A 23,834-nucleotide genomic window follows, 5' to 3' on the forward strand; every position below is an offset into this window, starting at 1 on the left:
CTTAGTTATGATATATTTGATTTAGTTGAAGACGTTTCACTGCAGGAGCTCGACTCTCTTAATCTGGTGAAATCAACAAGAATATTGGTCACAAAGTTTCCATAAATGATTGAACGAATGATCAAAGGAACTTGATTACAAAGAACAGTGAACGCTTTTGATTTTAAGGTTGTGGTGATGTCATAAAAGACAGTAAGTATATAAAAACAAAGCCAACGCGTTACCTTTCCTTAAATATACTCCTGCACTTCAAATAATTCAACAAGAGATTTCCTCTGCCGTGGCCATTTTTCCATCTGTGACATGAGGCATTTAATTGAAGGTAAGCTCGACTGCGTTTTAAGGTGTGAAGATGATCTGTATCTGATCTGTGTCTTTGTGTGACTGCAGTCTTCGAGAATTATCAGAAATCCAGGCTGACCTTTGTTCAAACAGTAGCTGAACTGGCTCATAGACCACAAAACATAGAAATACTTCAGAATGCAGGTACGAGACTGACCTGTGTGTGTGTGTGTGTGTGCTGTTACGATCTGCTGCTTCAATGATTGACTCTGTCAGGTGTGGTGTCGCTGCTGCGCCCCCTGATCCTGGATGTTGTTCCTGGCATCCAGCAGACTGCAGCGCTCGCTCTGGGCCGGCTGGCTGACCACAGTGATGAACTGGCTCGAGCTGTGGTGAAAGGAGAGATCCTGCCGCAGCTGATCCACTCTCTGGTCGCTCAGAATGTCAGTTCCTCCTTCTTCTCTCTCCCATAATTTCTTTGTAATTATATATAAATATATATATATAATATGACACTGTCAGAGTAATCAAGATCCTGGGAACATTTTTAGAAAAAAACCCGCCAAATGTTTCAGGAGTTGCTCATAAGAATTCTTCCTCCTACTAAGTTCCTCTGGTATGTGAGCAGAGATTGTACAAGAAGGCCGCAGCCTTCGTGCTCCGGACTGTGTCCAAACACTCGGAGAAGCTGGCCCAGGCCGTGGTGGAGAGCGGCGGCGTGGGAGCACTGGTTCTCTGCCTGGAGGAGTTTGATAATGAGGTGAAGGAGGCAGCAGCCTGGGCTCTGAGCTGCATCGCGAAACACAGCGAAGGTTAAAACACGTTTATGGTTGCTGTCACGATTCTTGAAATATTTGGCTAGAACGCCTCAACTTTTGATTTTCCTTCCCCGGGCCATTTGCAGTTCTGTCGCAGGCGGTGGTGGACGCTGGTGCGGTGCCTCTGCTGCTGCTGATGCTCAAGGATCCAGAGATCGCCCTCAAACGCATCGCTTCTTCCACCTTGAGTGACATCTGCAAACACACGCCGGAAATGGCCCAGACTGTTGTTGACACCGGTGCCGTCGCATATCTGGCTCAAATGATTCGGAGTCCGGACGTGAAACTAAAGGTCAGAAATTGTTGAATTCACGAGCATATTTTATAAGCAAATTGATGAGGTTTGGGGATTGTTTTAAGATTTATTTTTAGAACTCTAACACCAGCTCAGAATTTTGTAGCTTCACAAATGTATAATATATTTGTCCCTTTTTAATCTTTAGGGGTTACGTTCTGAAAACTCCCTGCATTAAGCGAAAATCCCTGAAATATTGAACATTTAATTTTTCCGATAAATCTTTTTTTTTTTATTTAAACATGCATTTGGACAGTAAATAAAAAGTCTGAAACGGTGAACAAAGACAAGGAGATTCCAGTTCTCAACTGCATCTTGCTACAATATATTTGAATTAACTGTACCAGGTGCAAAAAAAATAATTCTGCAGAGAGACCACCTTATGATTAAATGAGACGGGCTTCAGCCACCTGTGACCTTTAGGCAGAACATGAATGAATGAAATAGTGTATCCATTAAACAGTTGTGAAGAAAGTGTGCATAAATAATGGTTACGGATGGATCAGCGCTCACAGGCTTTGCTCTCTCTACAGAGGCAGGTTTTCTCGGCCCTCAGTCAGATCAGCAAACACTCGGTGAGTCTGGCCGAGATGGTGATCGAGGCCGAAGTTTTCCCCGCAGCAGTGGCCTGTCTCAGGGATCCAGACGACTTCATCAAGAAGAACGTCACCAGTCTGATGAGAGAAGTGGTCAAACACACACCTGAGGTAAAGACAGAAACACCTTCCAAGTGAAGACACAGCTTAATGCTGGTGGATGTCTTCCAGTTGTCTCAGGTGATCGTGAATTTCGGAGGGCTGGCTGCAGTCATCGACTACCTGGGCGACTGTCGGGGTTCCCTGCGTCTGCCGGGGATCATGATGTTGGGATATGTTGCTGCTCACACAGAGAGCCTCGCCATGGCCGTCATCCTCTCCAAGGTGTTTATTAAGTAGTATCTAAATATTGATTTATTTCGTGGCTACTTCAGTGGTACTTTCTGTTAAGAATCTATAGTGTCCATGCACTCATTTAGTGGGTATTCTGTGTGTTTTTTAACACTTTCTCATGACGCAACACCGCAACTGCTCCTTGTGTCCTGCAGGGGGTGCCGCAGCTCGCCGTGTGTCTAGCCGAGGAGACCGAGCACCACATCAAGGCGGCCACAGTTTGGGCCATTGGTCAGATTGGACACCACACCCCCGAACACGCCAAGGCTGTGGCCAGTGCCAACCTACTTCCCCGACTGCTGAACCTCTACATAGACAGCAACGTCTCAGAAGACCTGCAGACCAAGGTGCTAAAAAAAAAACCCATCGGACCCGATGATTGGATCCTGGTGTTGTAACACGAGTCTTTCAGAGTAAGAAGTCCCTCAAGAGTATCCTGCACAAGTGCACCTACCTGCCGGCTCTGGAGCCCCTCCTCTACGAAGCCCCCAGCAACATCCTCAAGCACGTGGTGTGTCAGTTCAGCAAGGTGAGTCTCAACATGGAGCTTCTACACACTGGACCGTCTGTGACCATGAAGTCCCTCCACGCCAAGGTGCTGCCACGTGACAGCAAGGCTCGACGTCTGTTCGTGACCAGCGGCGGGTTAAAGAAAGTCCAGGAGATCGAAGCGGAGCCTGGATCTGCACTGCAGGAGCACATCAACTCCATCAACAGATGCTTCCCTGAAGAGATAGTCAGGTGACCTGGACGCCTATAACTGTTGATTTATTACTTTAGAATACATGAAGTTACTTTACTCCTCATACTTATTTAAACCTTGAGGCAATTTATTGAATATTTTAAGCATAGGCGTTAAACATGTCAAGTCTTTGTGGCACTTTTTTATCTTGTCCAAATCCTCATGTGTGTCTGCTTCCTCAGGTACTACTCACCCGGCTACTCGGAGGTCTTGTTGGAGAGGTTGGAGAACTTCCAGCCAAGTGGTTGATTTCAATCCTGTGTTTCTGCTGATGCATCACCTTATGCTAGATAATAGACAGAATACCTTCTAAAACGTTTCAAATAAAACATACTCGTAGTAATATTGTTTTGATTGTTTAAGCGCTTTGTGACCCTGGTCTGGAAAAGCGCTATACAAATAAAAATGACTTACTTACTCCCGACTTCAGCTAATGTATTTTGCTTGTGAATTAAGGTTTGTTTCAGCGCCATCTGGTGGCAGTAGCATGCAACTGAAAACGGGAAAATGACTGGTTTTAAAAGTGTTGTTTCATTTGAATGACAAAATAATAAAAAAGTTGATTAAATAAATATCGTTTCTCAGAGTTTCTAAACGGAACAATAGAGTTGTTGAGGTGTCAATAGTCAAAATGTATACTTCTGTCTATACTCTGAATCCAATAATTACATTACGAATTTGAAAATGGAACTATACTGTACTGTTGTGGTAAATACAAAACGTATTCTACAAGTTCATTAAACATCGAGTTAAGGTACTTGTGGCCTCCTGGTGCACGGCGACTCCTCAGTACCACCTCCAAAAGATTAATGTCATCCGTCCTGCAACAGCTTCTTTTCAGAGGGACAACATGTCAGACTCCACGTCAAGTTGTTTTTTAACAAATTGAGATCACAAAAGGTGCATCATAAGTTTACCTGGAGGAGAGGGAGTAGGGGGGCCACAAACCGCAGGGGACATGAGGTTGAAGCAGAACAAGTGCTTTAATTGCTTTGAGTGAACATGAATGGATGGAGTGTTTACTATCACTATTATTATGTGAACAACAATAAACAAACATCATTATCATTGGCCTGGATGCCACTCACACGTTCACCAGCAGTAAACACGCACACACTCCTCTGCATGCAAACCGTTTTACATCGTTTCAGCACGTCGTTTCTTTTAGGTTGAGGTCGAATCTCCACTGAGTTCTGAGAGCATCAGGTCCTGCCTGTCCAGTCGAGCTGCTCCAGTGACTCGGTGCGCGTGGAAACCTGAATTAAAAACAAAGGAACCGCACATAGGTTGACGACAACAACAGCAACAACAACAATAAACCCCGGGCTTGAGTGGCGTCTCGACAGATGTGTTTGGCAGGTGAACATCTGCTCGTTTCTTTCTAAGCATGTAAAGGGGGAAGCAGCAGGGCAGTGAGCCATCTTTCATCTGTGGATTTGTTTGCCTTACATCCCAGCATGCACTTCTCCTTTCTACTATTTGATCACAGGACTACACATCGTCAGCATGTTGCCTTTGCTGAAGCGGACAGCCCACGGTCAGCCTAAACAAGCGGCCTCTTTAAGAAGGGCTGACGGTACAGGAGGTAAGACGGGTCGACGTACTACAGAAACGACACATATCAGGTGAACTGAAAACTGACAGTTGATGGTGCCGACGGTTCCCCTGGAGTGAACCAACAGTCAACAAGGAATAGCACGACAATTCAACACATTCTTTGAACTAATCATTTACACAATCAACACTCCTGGAGTGGAAGTCCATTTGTGCTCGGAAGTTGTTTTAAGAAAAAAATTGTTTCAAGATCCGTTTGAGGTTTTAGTCTCTAAATAGACATTCAAACAGTGGGAAGTTAAAGTCAAGCATAGCATGAGACACTTTTTAATTTGATGCTCAATTTGATTGTCACGTGATGCAGTTTATTGCCAAAAATCCAATGTCTCACGCGATGCAAAAAGCTACTTTACACTCACAGTATAATTGTTTGCCAAATATCAACCAACCGTTGTAAGTCGGTTTGCGCCTCGCCTGCAGGGGTCGCTGCTTTTTGAACTACCATTATGAAGTCCCACTCACTAAAAGAAGGTAGATTCTCTCTTCTCGTCTAGAACTTCCGAGACAAATGGAACGAAAACACATTAATTTAACAGTAAATACAGAGGGAGTAAAAATTGGTTTAATAACACAAACCTTTGTTTAAAAAAAACATAAAGTATAAAATTAAATAAATTTGGAGTATAAAGGCACACATTTTGCACAGTGTATACATGAAAACAGTTATTTAAAGCGGGATGATTAAAACCTCACACATCTGGTTAAATGTAGCGAGACGAAATGAACAGGTTGACAACACTGACTACTGAGGGACGAGGGTAACGTGTGACATGCAATCATACTGGTTTGACTTTTGAAAAAAAAAAAACAACAAAAAAACAAACCCATTGAGGGTTATATTCAAGCAAGAAGATTCTTCATTGACCACAGCGACCTTATTTGTCCCAAAGAGCGGCTTCCCTTTAAATACATCTCCAGACTAAAATGTAAAAATATAAACTTTAACTATAATCTATACAAACTTTGTGATGGAAGTTTTTTTTTGTTGCATTTTGTTCTTTTTTTTTTGCATGGGGTTAATCAAAATAATGGATATTCAGGAGTGATACACAACATCACGACAACTCCATCACGTACAAGAATATTGCATTTCCCTTGATAACTTTGTGTCACTGTAATTGGGCTTGTGTTTGTAACATTTGGTTACTTTCCTCTTGTGCAAAATATACAAAAGAATCCTTTAGACGAAAACACTTATTCACTACATCGACTCAGAAGAAACATCAACAAGTTGCAGCAGAGGTGCGAGTCATTACATCACTATTCTATTCTCTGCAGCAAGCTCCACACTCACCACCGCTAGTGTGCTGGTGCAATTCCAGAGGGGAACCAACCACCCTCCGTAGCCGTACTCGCGCCGTCACAAACACCATCCACGTCACGTTTCTACAAGTACGTTTACAAAAGCTTGTCAGATATTGCAGTAAATAATTCCCATCTGGTGGAGCTGAACTTTACAATTTGTGTTCAGTTTGATCTCTTTCTTCGCTCGTCACCAAACCAGAGCTCCTCGTCTCTCCAGACAAATGAAAGTGCAACATTTCTTGTTTATATATATATATATATATAAATATATATAAGGTGCTGATGGTAACGAAAGCTAAGGGGCCACTCATGTATCACTTGGACTCAAAAACACAACACTGACTTCACAACTGCACAATTGTTCCTGCCACAGGAGTAGAACCATGAAGATTAAAGAATCGCCCAAATGTGTTCAAGATCAACCAACAATAAGAGAATTAAAAAAAACCAAAACATTTCTTGCATATTTGTGATTTTCAGTTTTGCAGCTTCTTGTTATTGAAGATAAACAGCTTCTATAACTAGATTTAAGAACTAACAAGCTGCAATCGACCTAAAGTGTGAAGCAGAAACTTGCACTTTTCCATCTTTTAACCACTTCAGGTACCAGAACATGGTCTTGGTGGATTTCACAGAATATAGCTGGGACGTGCTTAAAACACCAACTCATCTTTGTCTTACTCTAGTTAACATTTTTTTGCAAAAGGAGAAAAGTTCAATATTAACGTAATTGATCTAAGTGCTTAAATCTGGTAGGGCCTGGATGCAAGGAACAAAAGCCGTCTGGCATTCCAGACCCTGAACAAAAGAATACTGCATCTTGCATCATCATAAATTAACCGTTCCTCGCATTTAAACAAAAATCTAATTTGCCGTGATGTATTGCATCAGAGCAGCAGGATTTACTAGATTGCACAGACTTAGGCAGGACCCAAAGCAGGAGGCAAAATTCATGAGTAACATTTAAAAGAGAAAAATCTGTGGAGGAGCCTGAGTTCGAGCTTTTGTTGGCTTCTGTGGAGGTTGTGACTATTGGCCTATTGGAAGACTGCTTCTTACTCCCTGAAAATGAAGCAATTGCATTAGACAAGGTCACGTCACCCGACTCTTCCATCACATGACCTCTGGATTTCCACACATTCTCCCCGAAGATACCGCACACAAACACTGAAATTAAGAACTTCGGGAGGTGACTTGTGTTAAATCTGCATTCCCCACGAAAACCCGGACAAACTTTCAACATCAACACATGAAAACAAACTTCCTTTCATTGACCTTGTACGCGTAAAAGTAAGGATGTCAAATGTAAACTTTTGTTTAGCTGCAGAGTGTGCACCCCCACTGTAAATAATAGAAATTAACCTAGGGGTGAGGACAATGGGTAAGTCAGTCACACAAAGCGATATTTCTCCCCCCTTTCATCTCGCTTCCATATGCCTTTGTGTCTCCTGCTGATCCCGGGCGCTATGACAGGATGGTGGTGATGAAATCATAAAACCTCTTGGAGTACTGCTCTGGGTTCACCGTGGAGATCTCCGCCCCGGCCTGCAGGAGGAGACAGAGATCCATTACAAACTCAGGTCCTTGTAAGCTTTGGGGAAAGAAAACAGTCCAATATGTTGATTGCATGTATTTAAATAGAAAGGATCTTTATTTATTAAAATTGTAAAAAGAATTTATATAAATATCCGTACTTGTTATCTATAAAATATACATGTTTTTTTCAATTTCTTAAGAATCGTTTTCTTATTATGGTGTTGCCTGGTCTAGAAAGGCACTTTACAAATAACCTTTACTCACTTACTTACTTAATAAACATTTACACGAATGTTTCAAAATACAAACACGCAAAAATTAATGAGGGTTTCGGACGCTGAATAAATACCCCATGTTTGACTGTTTTGGCGGCGTGGGCAGCTTTCTTCTTGGCATCATAATGTTGTAGGATGTCAATGATGGCCATGAAGTAAACCTCCTTCCTGGAAGCACCTGCAAGAATGATTTAGATGTTGATAATGAACACCGCCAGCAGAGGGAGCCGTTGACATGTGATCTATGGCTGGCCAGGACTTACGATCTTTTTAACTGGTTACTCACCATCATGGCTCTTGATGGCGTACACATCAATAGTGGGGTCGAACTCTCCCGGCGGCAGGGGCTTGGTGCTGTCCAATGTATTGCTTGGACTGTCAGGTGGCGTCCCAATGCCCCCTCCGTCACTCTCGCCCTCTTCCTCAGGCTCGTTGTCTTCGCTCTCCACCTCCTCCTGCTCGGCTCGCTCCACATCGTGGATTCCAACCAGCAGGCTGTAGTCCATCAGCTTCAGCTGAGCCAGAAACTGAGGAAGGAGACGAGCGAGAGAAAGTTCAGAGGAAGACGTAGGAAGCAATTCACGACATGTGTTGATGTACATTGGTTTAACATTTAAAGATAGACTATGGACATTTTAGTACAAAATGGACACATCAGAAAGTGTTTTTCTAATATAGATATACTATATATCACCATCATGGCTCTTGATGGCATACACATCAATGGTTGGGCTGAACTTTCCTGGTGGGAGGGGGGCATACATATACATATATCTATATCTATATACATCTATATCTATATATACATATATATATACACATATACATATAGCGCTTTAGACCCTGGTCTAGAAAGGCGCTATATAAATAGAGATTATTATTATTATTATTATTATATATATACATATATATATATATATATAAATAAATATGTTTATTTATAACAAGAACTAACTACAACAACTCCAGCAGCTCCTGGTACACCTGCAGTCTCCAGGCTGGGTGACAGCCAGATGGAGGTACAGAGAAACAGATGGGAGACACAGCAAAGCAAGCGGGAGAAATCCCAGTGTGTGCAAGAACGACAACACGAGAGGAGAACGTGGCAGCAGTAAGGAAGTGGATCTTCCCCTCCAATCTAACAAATGTCACACCAGATGAAACCATGACAGGCGTTTGTGAAGACAAATCTCAAGACAAAAGAAAATGTGAGTTAATCTGTACAAGAGCAAGGAGAAGTGAGGTGACAAGACTGACTGCCGTTGTTTCAGAGAGTGAATTGTAACACTAAATATTTTATTATAGGTAAAGCCTGAAGCGTGACATACCTCTACATCTTTCCTCAGTTTCTCCAGGAACATCTTTTTGTTTTCACCGTCGATGAGGATCTTCTGGCCATCATTGATGAAGTCGTTGTCCTTGTAGGTGGGCAGCTCCTTGGCCTGACCAGCAGGAGCATAGGTTAGTCAGCTGGTCAATAATACAATAAAACATTAAATTATTATTTTGGAATAAAGTCTTTATTTACATTTACATATGGTAACTGTTTTACCGACTATATTTGGATTAGAACAAAACTATTCAAGTATTTTAATATCCTTTCTTACCCACAAAACAAAAATGTCATCACAGTAGGGTGTGTAGAAACAACACCTGAATCAGACACACATGCATGTTCATAACACATGTTTGTAAGCAGAGCCTCTCCCTGAAGAAGCTGCCTAAGCCAATAGATGGTCCTGTTTATACTTGCACAGTAAGTCAGATCCTGCTCATGCAATGGCGACTATCTACGCATCCTTTTAGATCCCTCGTGGAGAATATCATTACAACACCTGAGAAAAGCGCAACTCACAGACGTTCTCCATCAGATGGTTATTAAAAACCCTCTTTAAACATAAATAACTAATTCATTTAAGCTAAAATAACTGGCACACCCAGCGGGGGTGTGAGGCCTGACACAACTTGAGATCAGATCTGGTAATATTTTCTAAAAAGCACAAGGGACTAGTGCAACAATAGCAGCCGTCACTATCAAGGCCTGAGTCGAATGATGATGAAACCTGATTTAGAGAAGAAGGGAGGAGGAGTTGTGGCAACTAGGGGACTACAGTAGCGGTTTAGTGACTACAGTTATTCTACATCAGCGAGGTACAGTAAGCAACACTTTTGCAGCATCAGAATGAGTGGCAAACACACAGTTGTACACACACATAGACACATCTAACGTGAGCACATATATACAGACATTGACCTTCAAGTTACCGTACAATCAAATATTTTAATGGAAAGACGGGACAGAAGAGTGTAAAAAAAAAAATATGAATGAATATGAAAGCCATACATATAAACAGCTTCAACAAACATCAAAATGAAAATACATTTATGAATACAAACTTTCTAGATTATAAATTACAACCAAGGACTCCCGAATATATCATTATGTATATAAAGGATGTAGAGTGTAAATGTTTTTATCTTAACATACATACATTTTTTAGTGATGGATTGATGAGGTTACAGGAAACATAGTGCTCATTTTAAAAAGGCCAGACTAAACTTTTTGCTCAAAAACTGCAGCCTCTCATTCTACGAGTTGTGAAAAGTACAATACTGTAATAAGATACCTCATTAAACCACCACTACGTTTAAATCAAATATTTTCTTATCAAGCCGGCTTCAGCTAATTTGGGTTTTAAATAATGACAGCTAGCCGACAATAAAACTATTGGAAATTATTATAATGTGATTTCTGACAACACTTGGAGATAAATGTTGACAGTATATGAGAAGTTCGATAAAAAAAAACCTTTTAAAACAAACAGTGATTGAAAAACTTAATGAAATGCTATCAAGGCTTAAAATACTGTTCCCTGTTCACGTTGGAATGACAAACATATTCAGAAGAAGATATGAGTGCTTTTCAGAGAATGATGGGGGAAAAAAAACTTGGCAAAGACTTGAGAGACAGGAGGTTGTAAATGTACAAAGAAAATACAAAAATGGTGGACAAAATACAGTGCACCGCCTGAAGAGATGTCCAAGAAAAAAAATGTTTAAGTAGATCATGCCTGGTATATGAGCCCTGGTTCTCTTACATCTCTTACGTGTTTCATGGCGCAGTAAAAGCGCGTAGCAATCCGCAGTGTTTGCAGCCTTTGCTGCACGTTACCAGATTTGGGCCGCGGGGGCACATCCTCTGGTTGAGGCGGCTGCTGGAGAGGAGGAGGGGGAGTCCAGGAGGGGAGGCAGGGATAGAGGAAGGAAGTTGGAAGTAAAGGCAGAGAGTTTAAAAGGTAAAACAATGCAGTAGTTGAAGCTAACTTTGGAAAGGGCATCAGCTCGGAAGATCTTCGGGACCATTCAAGACGCAACAAAGCTGTGTTGGGTACAGTGCCGGTCAGCAGTTGCCCTTTAAGGTGATGCAAGTGGGAGTGGGTTCTTAGCATTAACGCACTCTCATCAACCAGAAATAGCATACAATGTAAAAATGTTACAATAAAAAGGACTACAGCAAAAAAACATTTTGGATATTGAATTAAAACAAATAAAAGCAATGCTGTAATTTGTAAGATTCAAAATCATCTCTATTCAAAGAACTGCAGTACAGCTTCCAGATATGTAGACACAAATCTAAAATAAACTGCACTTAAAAGGCTAAAGAAAATGTAAAATGAAAGTAGTTATGAATACATAACTATATATAAAGCAGCAGCGGAACGTTATCCAAAACCACAAGTGACCCATACCTAATGTTTGTTCAACAGGAGATATTTATAGCAAGCAAAATAAATGGTTGTGTGTGCATCCAAATGAAAAGGGTAGAATAAATAGATAATAAAACATGTAGAAGACATTGTGCTTTAAGCATGCATGAAAGGGAGGCAGGCATGCAGAAAACTCTTGTATTTGACAAGACTTAACAAATTGGGCACCTGCTCCACATGGTAGAATTGTAGAATTTGAGCTTTGTCATAAGTTTCCAAAATAATTAAATGGTGTACAATTGAAAGCATCTTAACGTGAAGAGCGACTCCACATTTTTTATAATCTCAATATTATCATATAAATGCACTGCTGGAGAAAAGAAAAAAAAACATTATCTGTTACCACAACATGGCAAACTAAATTTCCACAAAACTCACAACCCATTTGTCTTTCTAAGGTAACAAATAGAAGGTTGTCATTTGCTTTCCTGACAGTCAAGAGTCTTGAGGAAAAAAAAAAATCACGTGTTGAGCCACATTGTTTTTCCACTCATCTCAAGGAACCTCTTCTTCCATTGACTTCACATGTTATTTTAAGACCAGGGATTCCCTGAACTCCCTCATGCTTCAAAGTGTATTGAACCAAAAGAGGATATTACACAAAGGTTACTACAAAACACAAACAAACACAAGCCAAAACTTTGCCAAGCTCTGTGAAAGCCCAGACACTAAATACAGATAACTGGTAAATCCTCTAAAGAATGTACAACATTTGATAGTGAAGAAAATATTCTACAATACATATTAATGTTGACAACAATGACCATAATTTCCAGGAGATTTACAGCAGCAGCAAACAAAGACATTAACTAAAAAAGATCAAACACACTAATCGGAGGTATGAGAACATCTTTTTAACACCAGGAGACAACATCTGGTCACGTGAAACACACACCTTAACAATCACAGTCATGAGTGAATCATTTTGTCTCACACAGCAGGCAGATGCAGGGTTAGTACACAGGAAGCAACTTAAAAAACACAAATGGCGTGCAGGGAGTGGAGGAGAGAAAGAGAGTGCAGACTCAGAGTCATAGACCTTTGCTTCTGTCATCCTTGTGAAAAAACATGTAAACTTAATACATGGTTACAATGCCGTCCATTTGGGAGTCAGCTTGTAAATCTTTTGCGATGGGCTGGTTGTTGACTTTTTAAATCCGTTTGTCACATTAAACATTTCATTTACATTACCTCACAAAATACAGGTTTTGTCCTCAATATGCTTCATAAATAAAGGGTCATAAAACATATTCATACCTTCTCTTTGTCACTGGCCTCTCTCGCCACAGTGGAACCCTTGGACGAATAAATAAATACATAAATATTTTGACTTGTTAAAATCCTGAATAGAACCGTCGTGCTTTTGCTCACCTTCAGATCGTATTTTTTGAAGACAGAAAGGCGATGCGAGAAGACGTTGCGTGTGACAATCATGTAACTTGCATCTCCGTCCACGGTGAGACGATACATCCCGAGGAATTGAGGCAGCAGTGTGTTGCCATGACACTCCACAATGAACTGACAAAAGAATTAGATGCATGAGTGAAAGGAATTCATTGCTACAAAGTCCATGCAGGTGGACAAGTTTAAGACCCAAAGTGGCATGTGGAGTAGAAGAGGATGCTGAATTTCTTCAGCTGTTGAATTGTTTGGCGTTTTTATCACCAGATGCTGGATCCATGTCGACCACAAATTGAACCACTTAAATATGCGTGCTGAGATTAAAAGGCAGAGTTATGCATTTATTTTTTATTACTATCTAAGCCGCTTTGTGAGCTGGGTCATAAACAGAGCCCCAATCAACAACCAGCTGTGATGTGGTTTCACTTAATAAGACTCTACCTTTGTTTAATTCTCACGACAGGTTTGGCATGTCAAACACATTAGCTGTTCTTCTTGGATGTAGCATCTAAACAGACATCTACCTGATGATATTTCTTCAAGATGTTGTGCATCTCTGCAACATCCTCACTGCTGATGGTCTTGATGACGTAGCGTTTGTCATAAGAGGTGTGGAAGCGCGCCCCACTGCGTCCTTGTGCCTCACTGTTCAAGGGAGCACTGCGTGTGATAGAGTTCTGGGAGTACAAAGAGCAAAAACAAAAAAATAAGTTTGTTTCATAAATGGTATGGCTTGACTTAAAATAACTTATTAAAGTGATAGTGCACCTCAAATTCCAACTTCACTCATTTTCTACTAACCCTCATGACGACTAAGGGTAGAAATGATTTCAGGAGTATTCTGACCCATTTTAATAAGGGACTGGTGCAGAACTTCCTTCAAAGAGATTTAACAAGTCTATATTTTACACAAGTTTAAATGACAACAGTGCTCGCAATATTTACCCAAAGTACTTTCTGAGTACTTCCAGTGTTATTCTTTAAACGGTTGCCACACACAAGCGTAAAATATAGACTTATTTGACTTTTCCGGAACAAAACATCTCCTCAAGGCTTCAATACAAGATGCACGTTACAGACGAGCAGTATGGTGGTGGAGTAGAAAATGGGTGAAGTTTGAACGTCACTTTAACATCAATAATACACTGCATATTAAAAAAAAAATCAAAAACCAAACAGGATTTACGACCATAACTCATTGATGAATGTGTCAGCAAATATGATGATATAAAACCAACTTGTAAAGAAGCCCGAGTTTATTTTCCATGAGTGATGAGTTGTGAGGCCTCATGAAACAATAGAGGACAATCTCTTCAGTTTGAAGGAGTTACTAGATGTCACTCTCTGCTTTAAAATATTTGGCCCTAATCTAATAATTTCAACTGGCATAATATCTAAATCAAAACGCCATCAACCCATCACTTGAAGATAAAACTGCAAAATCTAAATGCAAAATGAGAACATGAGAGAGTTTTTAGCATCTCAAACATTTGGGAAAAAAAGCTCTTCCTATAGTTTTTAGGGAGAAAATTCCACATGATTTTAGGTACAAAACAATGTCAGATGAAGAATGTAGTTTGCTTTGAACACGATGCCCCTTGCAGGCACCTTCATGTTGCCCGACAGCCATCCATTCTCGAGTTCTAAACATGTGGTGCTTTGACCTCCAGCCTTCTGCTTGTACAAACTTACAGGCCGATACAAACAGCTGCTGTCCAGACTTGGGAGCGCTAAAGTAACATGATCCTACACCCCTGGCTTACCACCTCATTCCCAAAGAATTCCCCTTGTCAATCGTCCTTCAGTTCTGCTTTTTTAATTTCTATTTTTTGCAATAGATTAAGGGTCACATTGTGGTACACAAATCTTGGATATGCCATTTTACAAATTGATCCAAACTATTTTCTTTTTCACATAACTCAACCCAAACCAAAGGCCTTAATGGGAAAAGACAAATTACATTTCGCCATGATGAGCTTGGAATATACCTATGCTTTGACTATTTTGACTTCAGCAACCATTAAAAGGAATATAATTTTAGATTCTAGAAATTGAATCTTTGAGCCCTGATGAGGGGTGGTACATTTTTACTTGCCCTGTTCCTAACATCCTCGACTACCTGCTGCAGCCAGCTAAATCTAATGTAAACATGCCGGAGAGACAGCTGCAGTGAGCTGGGACACAATGACCTCCAAGTGCTGCCAACTCACTGCCTGCAAAGGGAATGAGGGATTTTCTCACACGGAAAAAAAAAAAGAATTCGAGATGATCAGTAGCAGCAGAAAAAACAAAACTCTAGAGGGGGAAGAAAAAGTTAAACAGAGTCCAATTGAACCAATGAAATTAGGAACATTACATCATATACATGTGATTAGAACTGGGATATAAATGTCACTTGGACTTCTTGCTTAACAAATATGTTTATTGTGTGGGTAATCAATTTATTGCAGTAATTTTTTAGCCGGAAGATTGGGTTCAAGGACCCTGGAGGCATCAACTTGATCAAAAGACTTCTTCACATTACAGAACTGAGGGGACATTAGTAACAAAGCAATTTTCTTTCATCTTGATTTTTGTTTTAAAAAGTAAATTTGCAGTACTTACTGAAAACTCCTGATCGTCGATTCCAAACCTCTCCCTGAGATTCCGAAACACCAGGGGACAGTACTCCTTGAACTTGAAATGGCTTGGCATATTCTCTCTTTAAGGGGCACAAGACAAGTTGCAGGTGTTAATGATAGTAACACAATTATTTTATAATCTGTATTAAGAGAAAAAAATGTTTACTTATTAAATAGGTGGTTATCCACTTTTATCTTGGAGTAGGCCTTGAAGTCATCTGGCATGAGCATGATGGGGATCTGAATATGACTCAGCTCATTGATCTGTGGAACAAAATAAAAATGAAAATGATAAATCAAAGAGACACTCAACCAGTATGTTGGCATTCTAAAAGGAAACATATGCATCTGATCAAGGTCCAGCACTTGTTTAGAACTAAATGTAAAAAAAAGAAACAACATTTTAGTTAAATATTGAGCCTTATAATGTTATAAGACTAATCCAAGTAGAAAGTAATGATTACCAACAACTGATGGACAAAAAGATCATAACTCTGTGAGTGAAGTACACAAAGTTGAGGGCCAACAGACTATACAAATGATTTATTCAGCAGTCACCAACTGAGAGAAAAGTCCCTACTTCTTCACTGACCTCAAAAGTCCACGTGGATGCGAGGCTCAACTTATAAAGTTAAAAGTAACCACACTTGTATAACAGGACATTACTGGGGTTCACAGATGTTACCGCAGATCTGCGCGGTTTTAGGGCGTAATAAATGCGGTTTTCAACAAGCGATTTACTCATAATACCAGATTTCAAAAAGTACATGGCATTAAAAGGACCTGGGGCAACAATCCTGAACGGCTTATGAAGTGCAACTTAAAGAAGTATGCATGTGTTTTTGGACCAGAGTTAATCACAAGCTAAATATTTACAATGATATACGATGACATCAATTTGTGATGAACTCTGGGATAAATTACAAGCTAAATATTCCCTATGGTTGTGTCACATCAGAATGCATTCTGTAACACCATAAGATTGAAATGGCCACAGATTTATGAGCCATGCGCCGCTCACAAAAAGCACTCTGTGTTTGCACGTTTGTTATTGGCAGCAAGTGGAAGTTGCTGCCAGGGTTGCTTGGATCTATTAATAACCATGATTTCACTGGGCTCACTTGCGATTGGTGGAAAGTGAATTATCACCTGATAGGTTTGAACATATCCGTAATATTTTTGTCACAGCTCTGATATGATGTGCAAAATTTTAACATGTTGCAAATTTTGTAGTCCTACTATGTATTATATATTATACCAAGTTCATTAATAAAAAAAACGGTGTTGTTCTGCATGTAAAAAATAAAGATATTGAGAAGGAGAGAATATCTTTTTTTTGTGCTCTGGGGTGACAGTCAGTGACATTAGAGTGACGCAATGGCACAGATGGATGCATTATGGGTACTCAGCAGAGAGATGTCTCCTGGTAATAAAAACAAAACTGTTTCACAAGGACAGTCAATGCCTGTTGCCAACACACATCTGAGTGACACTAGTGAAATCTGCTGGTATCAGGGATTTTAACAGCAATGTATGACACTATGTTGTCCGGTCAAAATGAAAGGTTGGGCAAATAAAAAACAATTTATTGTAGAACTATTCTTCAAAAATGATTAAAGAAGTTTGAATTGGTAAGGTTTCTAAAGGTTTTCTGTAAAACTCATAAACACATTCAAGACATGAATAAGCATTTAAAAGGATGCATACATTGCATATTTAACAAGGTTCATAATGTAATAGAAGTGATGGAATTAATGCATTATAAATTCAGCGTTCATGTCTTATGATTCATACCAAATTCAAGAACTACTCAATCATATAATTAACATTCAGTTTTAGAAATAAAATAATAATTATAAGCTATGGGGGACTTGAGAGCTTTAAGTGAAGTCTCAACACTGTCTCACGTTTCTATAAATAAGTATTGAAACACCTGTACAGAATGAAACTGTATCGTTTGTTTTTGTATGTCATTTGTAATAACATAATAGAATGTTCCCAATATATTAAAGCCCATCATCTGCTGTTATACTGTAGGCTGTACAGGATTCAAACAATCAATCTTCTTTTATAAAGCTATACAAATGCATTTTAATGTGATGTGAATTAGACCACATAGTATGATACATGAGAACATTGAAAGGGTTTCAGCGTAATCCAGTTGAAATTGAACTTCTTTTTTTCATGTTTCATATTTTCTTTACCGAGTATCCCCGTTCCAACTATCACAATTAAAACACGAAGGTCATGTGCAACCACACTGACAGTTTGTATCAATCAATTACAGGTGAGGAACAGAACAAAAGAACAGGCACAAAAAATATTCATCTAGGCTAGGTGATGAGGTAAGGAAAAAAATCATTTATGGAGCGGATGAGGATAAGAAATCCTTCTACTTCAACTAGGAAAAAGAAAATTGTGTGCAGGTGTAGAAACAGAGTAGATACCATCTGCCTTGGAAAGTTCTGACTTATCATCTTGAAACACTAACCAGGAAATAATTTCCACGACAGCACATCTACTCTTGTACAACATCAATCCATATGTTGTTTTTTTTGTGGATATAAATGGATTTATAGTATTTCTTGCTTGACTGAAACACATGTTCCACACTTCAAGAATAATTGCAATACAATTGCCATCCTCTCCGCTACTGCCTGCACCCTTCTTACACAGCCACTTCCTTTCTGTCACTATGGTGACAAGAACTTATTTTCCGGCTCACGGTGTTGAAAGTATGCAGAGTTGCACCATAGGACAGGAAGCCTGTGTACTTATCATATGTTATCTACATCATGACACAGCACAATTTCTTGTGCTTGCGAGCTGACCTTTACTCAACCATGTGACAAAACCAAATTTGGATCCTTGAAATTTTGTAAATAAATGATAAAATACGCTAAGAAAATAGTGGTTAGTCAAGGTTAGCAAAGTCAGCACAGTTCAGATTTCTGTTCAGTGTAATGTATAAACTAAAGTATGTCTAGTCACAAGAAACAAGTGAAGATTGGTAGTTAAATCAATGAAGTTTGCATTAAAGCGGACAACCCAATCATTCTTAATAACATTTTATGAACCAGTGTAAAAGGTAGGAGACTGATTTGCTACCATGTGGTTACCATTGAAAGGAACATTACATTTTGCAATAGGTACTCTACTGTACTCTTTAGACCGCACTGAACGCAGGTTGAGCAAGTAACCACTGTTGGGTCCATTGTTATTCCCTCCACTTTTCTCTTAAGGTAATATGCAAACACATTTCAAAAACTGACCTATAAATAGAAATTTGGTTAAATCTGTAGATTTAAAATATTCGTTAATGGAGCAACAAAACCCATTATATACATACATTGAAAACATAATAACTGGGAAGGATGTTTTACCTCTACACAATTCCAGCCATTTTAACCACAACTGTGAAATCATCTCATTGACTCCAGACTAAGTGGTTCATCCGTCTTTCTTAATCGTTAAAACAAATGGCCTTGGTTGTGAAAATGCATTTCACAAAACCACCTCCACTTGGGTTTACTACACCCAGCCTCTTCAGAGAGTTTAAGATGTCTGTGGATCATTTGCATCGATAATATAATGGTAACATTTTCTTCTTTCTTTCTTTGCTTTACAAAAATAAAAGTTAAAGGGAAAAAGTTGACATGCCTGAACTAAAATAATTTTAGTAAATTAGGCCTGAAATCTCACTTTTTATTATATTGTTGGAGAATATACATTATCCTCAACCAATCAAAAACTAGACTATACTCTTACGAGTTTTGTTGTTGCGATTAGCTTGTTATCACGATTGTTTCTCCTCAAAATATAGACCGCTTGAAATTAAATTTTGTAGAGTATACTAGTAAGTACACACATGTTCCTGTTGACACAATGATACAATCAAAAGGTGGCCGTCTATTCACACGTTCAACTGTCTTGTCTGGATTAACTTTCCAGGCTGCCCAAACCTTTAGTCTGACCTTTTTTTCTTGTTATTTTGAAAAAAGGAAAAGATGAAATCAAACTTTCATTTAATATAAAAAAAAGATGAACTGAAACATGGAAAAGAAACTCACATAGCCCCTACTCGGAATTGTTGGTTAGTCCAAGTCTTTTAATTTCCTACGGTCAATAGGATGTCATGGTCACATCTCACACTCTCAGTTTTTTTTTCTATTGCAGCTTTTTAACGACTTATTCATATGGACATGGTTTGTGTTTTATTTTAAAGGATAATTAGTGTTAATAAACTGCTCTAATCTGAGCAAAACCTAATTTTTTTCCAATTACCAAATTGTCATTGATTAGTTAAAGTGTGACAGAACGTCCAAAAAAAACGGCACCGGTATTATTCAATGCATTTAACCGGGAGTATCATATTGCGATGTGTAACTGGAATAAATCCAGCACTGTCTAAGCAGCAATATTCATTCACAGTGTAAGCGAACACATGTCCATTTAGCCCTGTAATTTGAGAGCATAAACGTGGCCGATAGCGTAACAACCGTAGTGGTGGGTTAGGTTATTTTCTCCCAGGTAATGCTCACTGAAATGGCAGCTTCTGGACATGTTTGCTTCCTCTAATTACCAACCATAATGAGAGACGAGTCCCAGTGGTGTTTTAATTTGAAAACTCTAAACACAAACGCTTCAGTCACGCAGATAAGATATGCGAGAATTGGTGTAGAATTCATTCGCACACTTTACGTTTAGTTGAAAATGCGCAACTTGGTGTCAAATTGAGCTTGCATTGGATTTGTTCACAAGATCAGTTTAATTAAGTGAATCTTGAAAGCAAAAATAGTATTTGCAACTCTGCTTTTTGGTTACTTTATCTTGCATATATAATTTGATAATAACACTAGTATGTGAAACATTTCCATCGAGAATTTCATTCAAGATGCAAACCTTAGTCCAGCTGCCTTATTAAAATGTCCTAAGTCACTTAAAAGGGCTGCCAATGTCAAAACCCAACTTTACTGACTCAGATATTTCATATATTTAAGTCTATCTCTCCAAGATGCAGTAAGATGCTCATCATGATGATGTTAAAAGTTATAACTTTATAAAGTTCACCGCCATCTGTAAAAGCGGCAGACTTTAAGTATATCTGCACAGAAAATCTGAAAAATATTCGTTCTCTATATGCAGGGGGAAGAAAAAAACAGTGTTGAAAAATAAAAATAAATGCAAGTAAGTAAATAAGTTTTATTTTTAAAGCGCCCTTCACAGACCAAAGTCTGTCACCAAGTGCCAACACTGTTACATGCAATTTAACACATGATGTCTTACCGATCTGACGAGTAACTTGTGAAGTCATCTCTGTGAGCGGCCGTCTATTAAAGGATACAGTGGTTTCGACTGGGTGAGCAACATCTAAGGGCTTACATTATGAGGCCTGTCCTGCTGAGTGAATCAAGCCCATAGCAACATGCCAGATCACATTTGGACAAGTGTTGCTAGTGAGGAAAGAAGCAAGAAGGAAATATGCACACTTTCCGGTCACCTTTGGGGAAATTGTTACATTTTTAAAAAGAAAAAATATAATGATGCTCCTTGTGTCAGAAACAAAGAATATATAATATTTATGTCTACAGACATACAGACTGTATATCACTCCAGTAGATATTAATAGAGGCTTATGTAATCTAAATAGCAAGTAACAGCAATTCTGAGTCACACACAGGGAAGAACAACATATCAGAGAAGAATCCAAACCCCGATAGACATCCGATTAAAAAAAGATCTGGCGAGGTAGTCAATGAAAGTGCTTTGAGCGTAGTATTGAGGACACAATTGGGAGGTAGGATGACATAAATAACATTTGCTGGTTATCATTTTGCATTTTGGGAGCACATGAGAAAACTATAGAGTTTGTAAAAGCTTCTATTATCTTTGGTTTCAATCCATCGGTATTCAAAATATAGCATGAATGCTCCTCCCCAGATGCAACACTAATAGACACAGGGACTCGTTCTTTCCTCGTGCTATTAGGCTGTTTAATTCTGAGTTTGGGGGCAGGAGTCGAGTGAACAGATGATATTCCATGTTAATCTTTGGATCCTTTTTCTTTGATCCATGTTTTTTATTTTTAGATTGTAAGTAAGTAAGTAAGTAAGTAAGTAAGTAATATTTATTTATATAGCGCTTTTCGAGACCAGTCATCTTGCACTGTGTTTATTGCACTTTGTTTTACGAAATGATCTATCTATAAAACATGTCATCTTAATCTATTAAATAGAGTTCATTCCAACATGTCCAAACTTTAATAACTAAAATTTATGAATGTGAAAAGGAAGCAATCGTCAGAACAAATATCAACTATTAAATACATTATTTTGGGTAGGCAATATCAGGGATTAGTTTACTACGCAGTAACAGAAAAGGGTAAAAGTAAAAATCCCAATTAACAGGTTTAACGTTTGTGCTTTCTCAAGATACCCCAAACACGTTTGTTTATGGCCACCGGGACACACAAGGGTTAAAGAAAGTGATTTAGAGCCCAGTTTTAGAATTAATATGTGCAGTTTCAAATTGATTGATAGTATATAGCACATCGTATCCACTTTCAAACTTAAGACATGAAACTCATAACTGTCTTATGGATTCAAGTTTGCATTTACGTTACTGAATTACAAACTTCACCTGACGGGTCATCTGTAATTTATATTTTTATGATTTTCTGTTTCATAGGATTTCAGATCACATGAATATACCATAATTTGGAGAACTACAATAGTGAAAATAAACAAGATCAAGAAATATGGGTTGAGGAACTCAAAAACGTCAATTACCATTCATTTTAAATTCTTAGTTTTATTATGTGTTTAATGTTGAGTCGTTTTCAGTCTACTCAATAGTGTTAAATATGATTTTTACAGCAGGGGAACCGGTTTCAATTGTGCACCACAGCAGCAACCAATTATTTTTTTTTGCTTACTCACTTATTTAACAGGAAATATTAAAGTAAGGAAATATACCACAGGAAGAGAAATGGAGCTGAGATAAGCACTGTTTCGGTGGAAGACTTTTCCCTTCATGACATGCAAAGCTTATCCTTCACGAGCACAACAGGAAGCCAAAGAACACTAAACACGTTCACAGCAAAGGGAACTATGAAAACAAAGCGTTACTAACACATGGTGGAGGGAAACCACGTCAGATACTCATCACAAACGAGACAGATATTCGTGTCACACATAAGTACTGGGGGGCAGGAGTGTGGATACGGAACGGGATGATCTGACTCACCGAGTGGTTTACTCCCCACATAAGCACGCTGAGGAGGGGGTCGCTGGCACGGAAGAGCTTCACTTTCTGGGCAACGAAGTGCTTCTTCTTGGTCTTGGTTTTGCTCGCAATAGATGCGGCAATGCTGCTCGCTGTAGCCATCTTTTTTTTTAAAGTAAAGTCGGTGATAATATCGAATAGAATTGTATTTCTCTGGCACAGTGGGCACCAAGCCCTCCTCTCACTGAATACTCTTCATCCAAGGCAGTCGAAAGGCGTCTCTAAAAACTTAAGTTTGTTGCCCCTATAATAGTCTTTTGGATATTAAAAATTCACACTAACACAATGGCCTTTTTTTTTCTCCAGCGGTCGCCGAGACCACATCACCGACTGCTTCTTCCCCCCGGACCGAGTGGTTTCCCCTGCGCGCTGATGCGTTAGCTCAGCCGACTAGCCCGCATGCTAGCTCGAAAAAAAACGCCAAACGACTTGCTTATTATTAAACGGAGAAAAACGAATTCATGAGACGCAACGCTCGATAAACCTAGCGAACAACGCGCTCGCCGAAGAAAAACAAGAAAAAAGACACGGGTTGAAGCGGAACTACTACACTTGACTACTACAATTCACGACCTTCGCTAGCGAAGAAACAAGCTAGCTAACCCCCGGACAGTTAGCACGATGCTAGGTGTTATTTCCACGGGTCAGTTGGCAGCTATGGCCGGGCGGATATTTCCTGTCATGATGTCGTCCAGCTCCCGAGCGCCACGAAGCAGGTATTTGTTCGTGAAGCATCGAGTATCATGTGTGCTGGAGCTGGAGCTGGTGCTGCTGCTGCTGCCGTCCACTGACAGCTGGGCGGAGGGAGGTGACAGCCCGCCTCTGCCAATGACACACGAGCACGCGCACATGCGCGTCCACATGCGACGACTGCTACCATGGTGCATTTTCTTTAAAATACAATGAAATACTAATACTAATACTTAAAACATTTTTTTTGTTTTTAATGAAGATGGTGTTAGCAA

At 39.4% G+C, this 23,834-nt stretch overlaps 2 protein-coding genes across 6 annotated transcripts; one reads left to right on the forward strand and one right to left on the reverse strand.

The window, feature by feature from the left end:
• Positions 1–264: 264 nt before the first annotated feature.
• Positions 265–3,629, forward strand: LOC148081971 (sperm-associated antigen 6-like). The gene is made up of 11 exons (XM_087789039.1): positions 265–322; positions 391–486; positions 559–725; positions 911–1,094; positions 1,187–1,392; positions 1,929–2,102; positions 2,163–2,315; positions 2,480–2,671; positions 2,737–2,853; positions 2,920–3,065; positions 3,249–3,629. The coding sequence occupies exons 1-11, from the start codon at positions 304–306 to the stop codon at positions 3,313–3,315; spliced, it is 1,521 nt and encodes a 506-aa protein (XP_087645165.1). The 5' UTR covers positions 265–303; the 3' UTR covers positions 3,316–3,629.
• Positions 3,630–4,030: 401 nt separating this feature from the next.
• pip4k2aa (phosphatidylinositol-5-phosphate 4-kinase, type II, alpha a) lies at positions 4,031–23,661 on the reverse strand. Of its 5 annotated transcripts, none has more exons than XM_087789043.1 (11): positions 22,831–23,661; positions 15,752–15,849; positions 15,569–15,665; positions 13,489–13,641; positions 12,935–13,081; positions 12,821–12,859; positions 10,904–11,008; positions 9,125–9,238; positions 8,083–8,323; positions 7,871–7,974; positions 4,031–7,530 (listed from the first exon to the last, which is right to left on the reverse strand). In XM_087789043.1, exons 1-11 carry the CDS (start codon positions 22,969–22,971, stop codon positions 7,450–7,452), a joined length of 1,320 nt encoding a protein of 439 aa, XP_087645169.1. In that variant the 5' UTR covers positions 22,972–23,661; the 3' UTR covers positions 4,031–7,449. The 5 variants fall into 5 exon arrangements, with proteins under 5 accessions (XP_087645169.1, XP_087645168.1, XP_087645167.1 ...); XM_087789042.1 differs by having other exon boundaries at positions 10,904–11,011; XM_087789041.1 differs by having other exon boundaries at positions 10,895–11,008; positions 22,831–23,660.
• Between the last annotated feature and the right edge of the window lie 173 nt (positions 23,662–23,834).

Source organism: Callionymus lyra, chromosome 4, assembly GCF_982586985.1.
Source record: "Callionymus lyra chromosome 4, fCalLyr1.hap1.1, whole genome shotgun sequence".
Taxonomy (NCBI): Eukaryota; Metazoa; Chordata; class Actinopteri; order Syngnathiformes; family Callionymidae; genus Callionymus; species Callionymus lyra.

Excerpts from the sequence above, each read along its gene's own strand:
- LOC148081971 (XM_087789039.1), top strand. Across the intron at positions 2,316-2,479 it reads TGGCCGTCATCCTCTCCAAG|GGGGTGCCGCAGCTCGCCGT; the intron begins GTGTTTATTAAG and ends TGTGTCCTGCAG. Across the intron at positions 3,066-3,248 it reads TTCCCTGAAGAGATAGTCAG|GTACTACTCACCCGGCTACT; the intron begins GTGACCTGGACG and ends CTGCTTCCTCAG.
- pip4k2aa (XM_087789040.1), bottom strand. The coding sequence starts at position 22,971 with ATGGCTACAGCGAGCAGCATTGCCGCATCTATTGCGAGCAAAACCAAG. Across the intron at positions 13,642-15,568 it reads TCGACGATCAGGAGTTTTCA|AACTCTATCACACGCAGTGC; the intron begins GTAAGTACTGCA and ends TTGTACTCCCAG. Across the intron at positions 12,860-12,934 it reads TCAAAAAATACGATCTGAAG|GGTTCCACTGTGGCGAGAGA; the intron begins GTGAGCAAAAGC and ends TATTCGTCCAAG.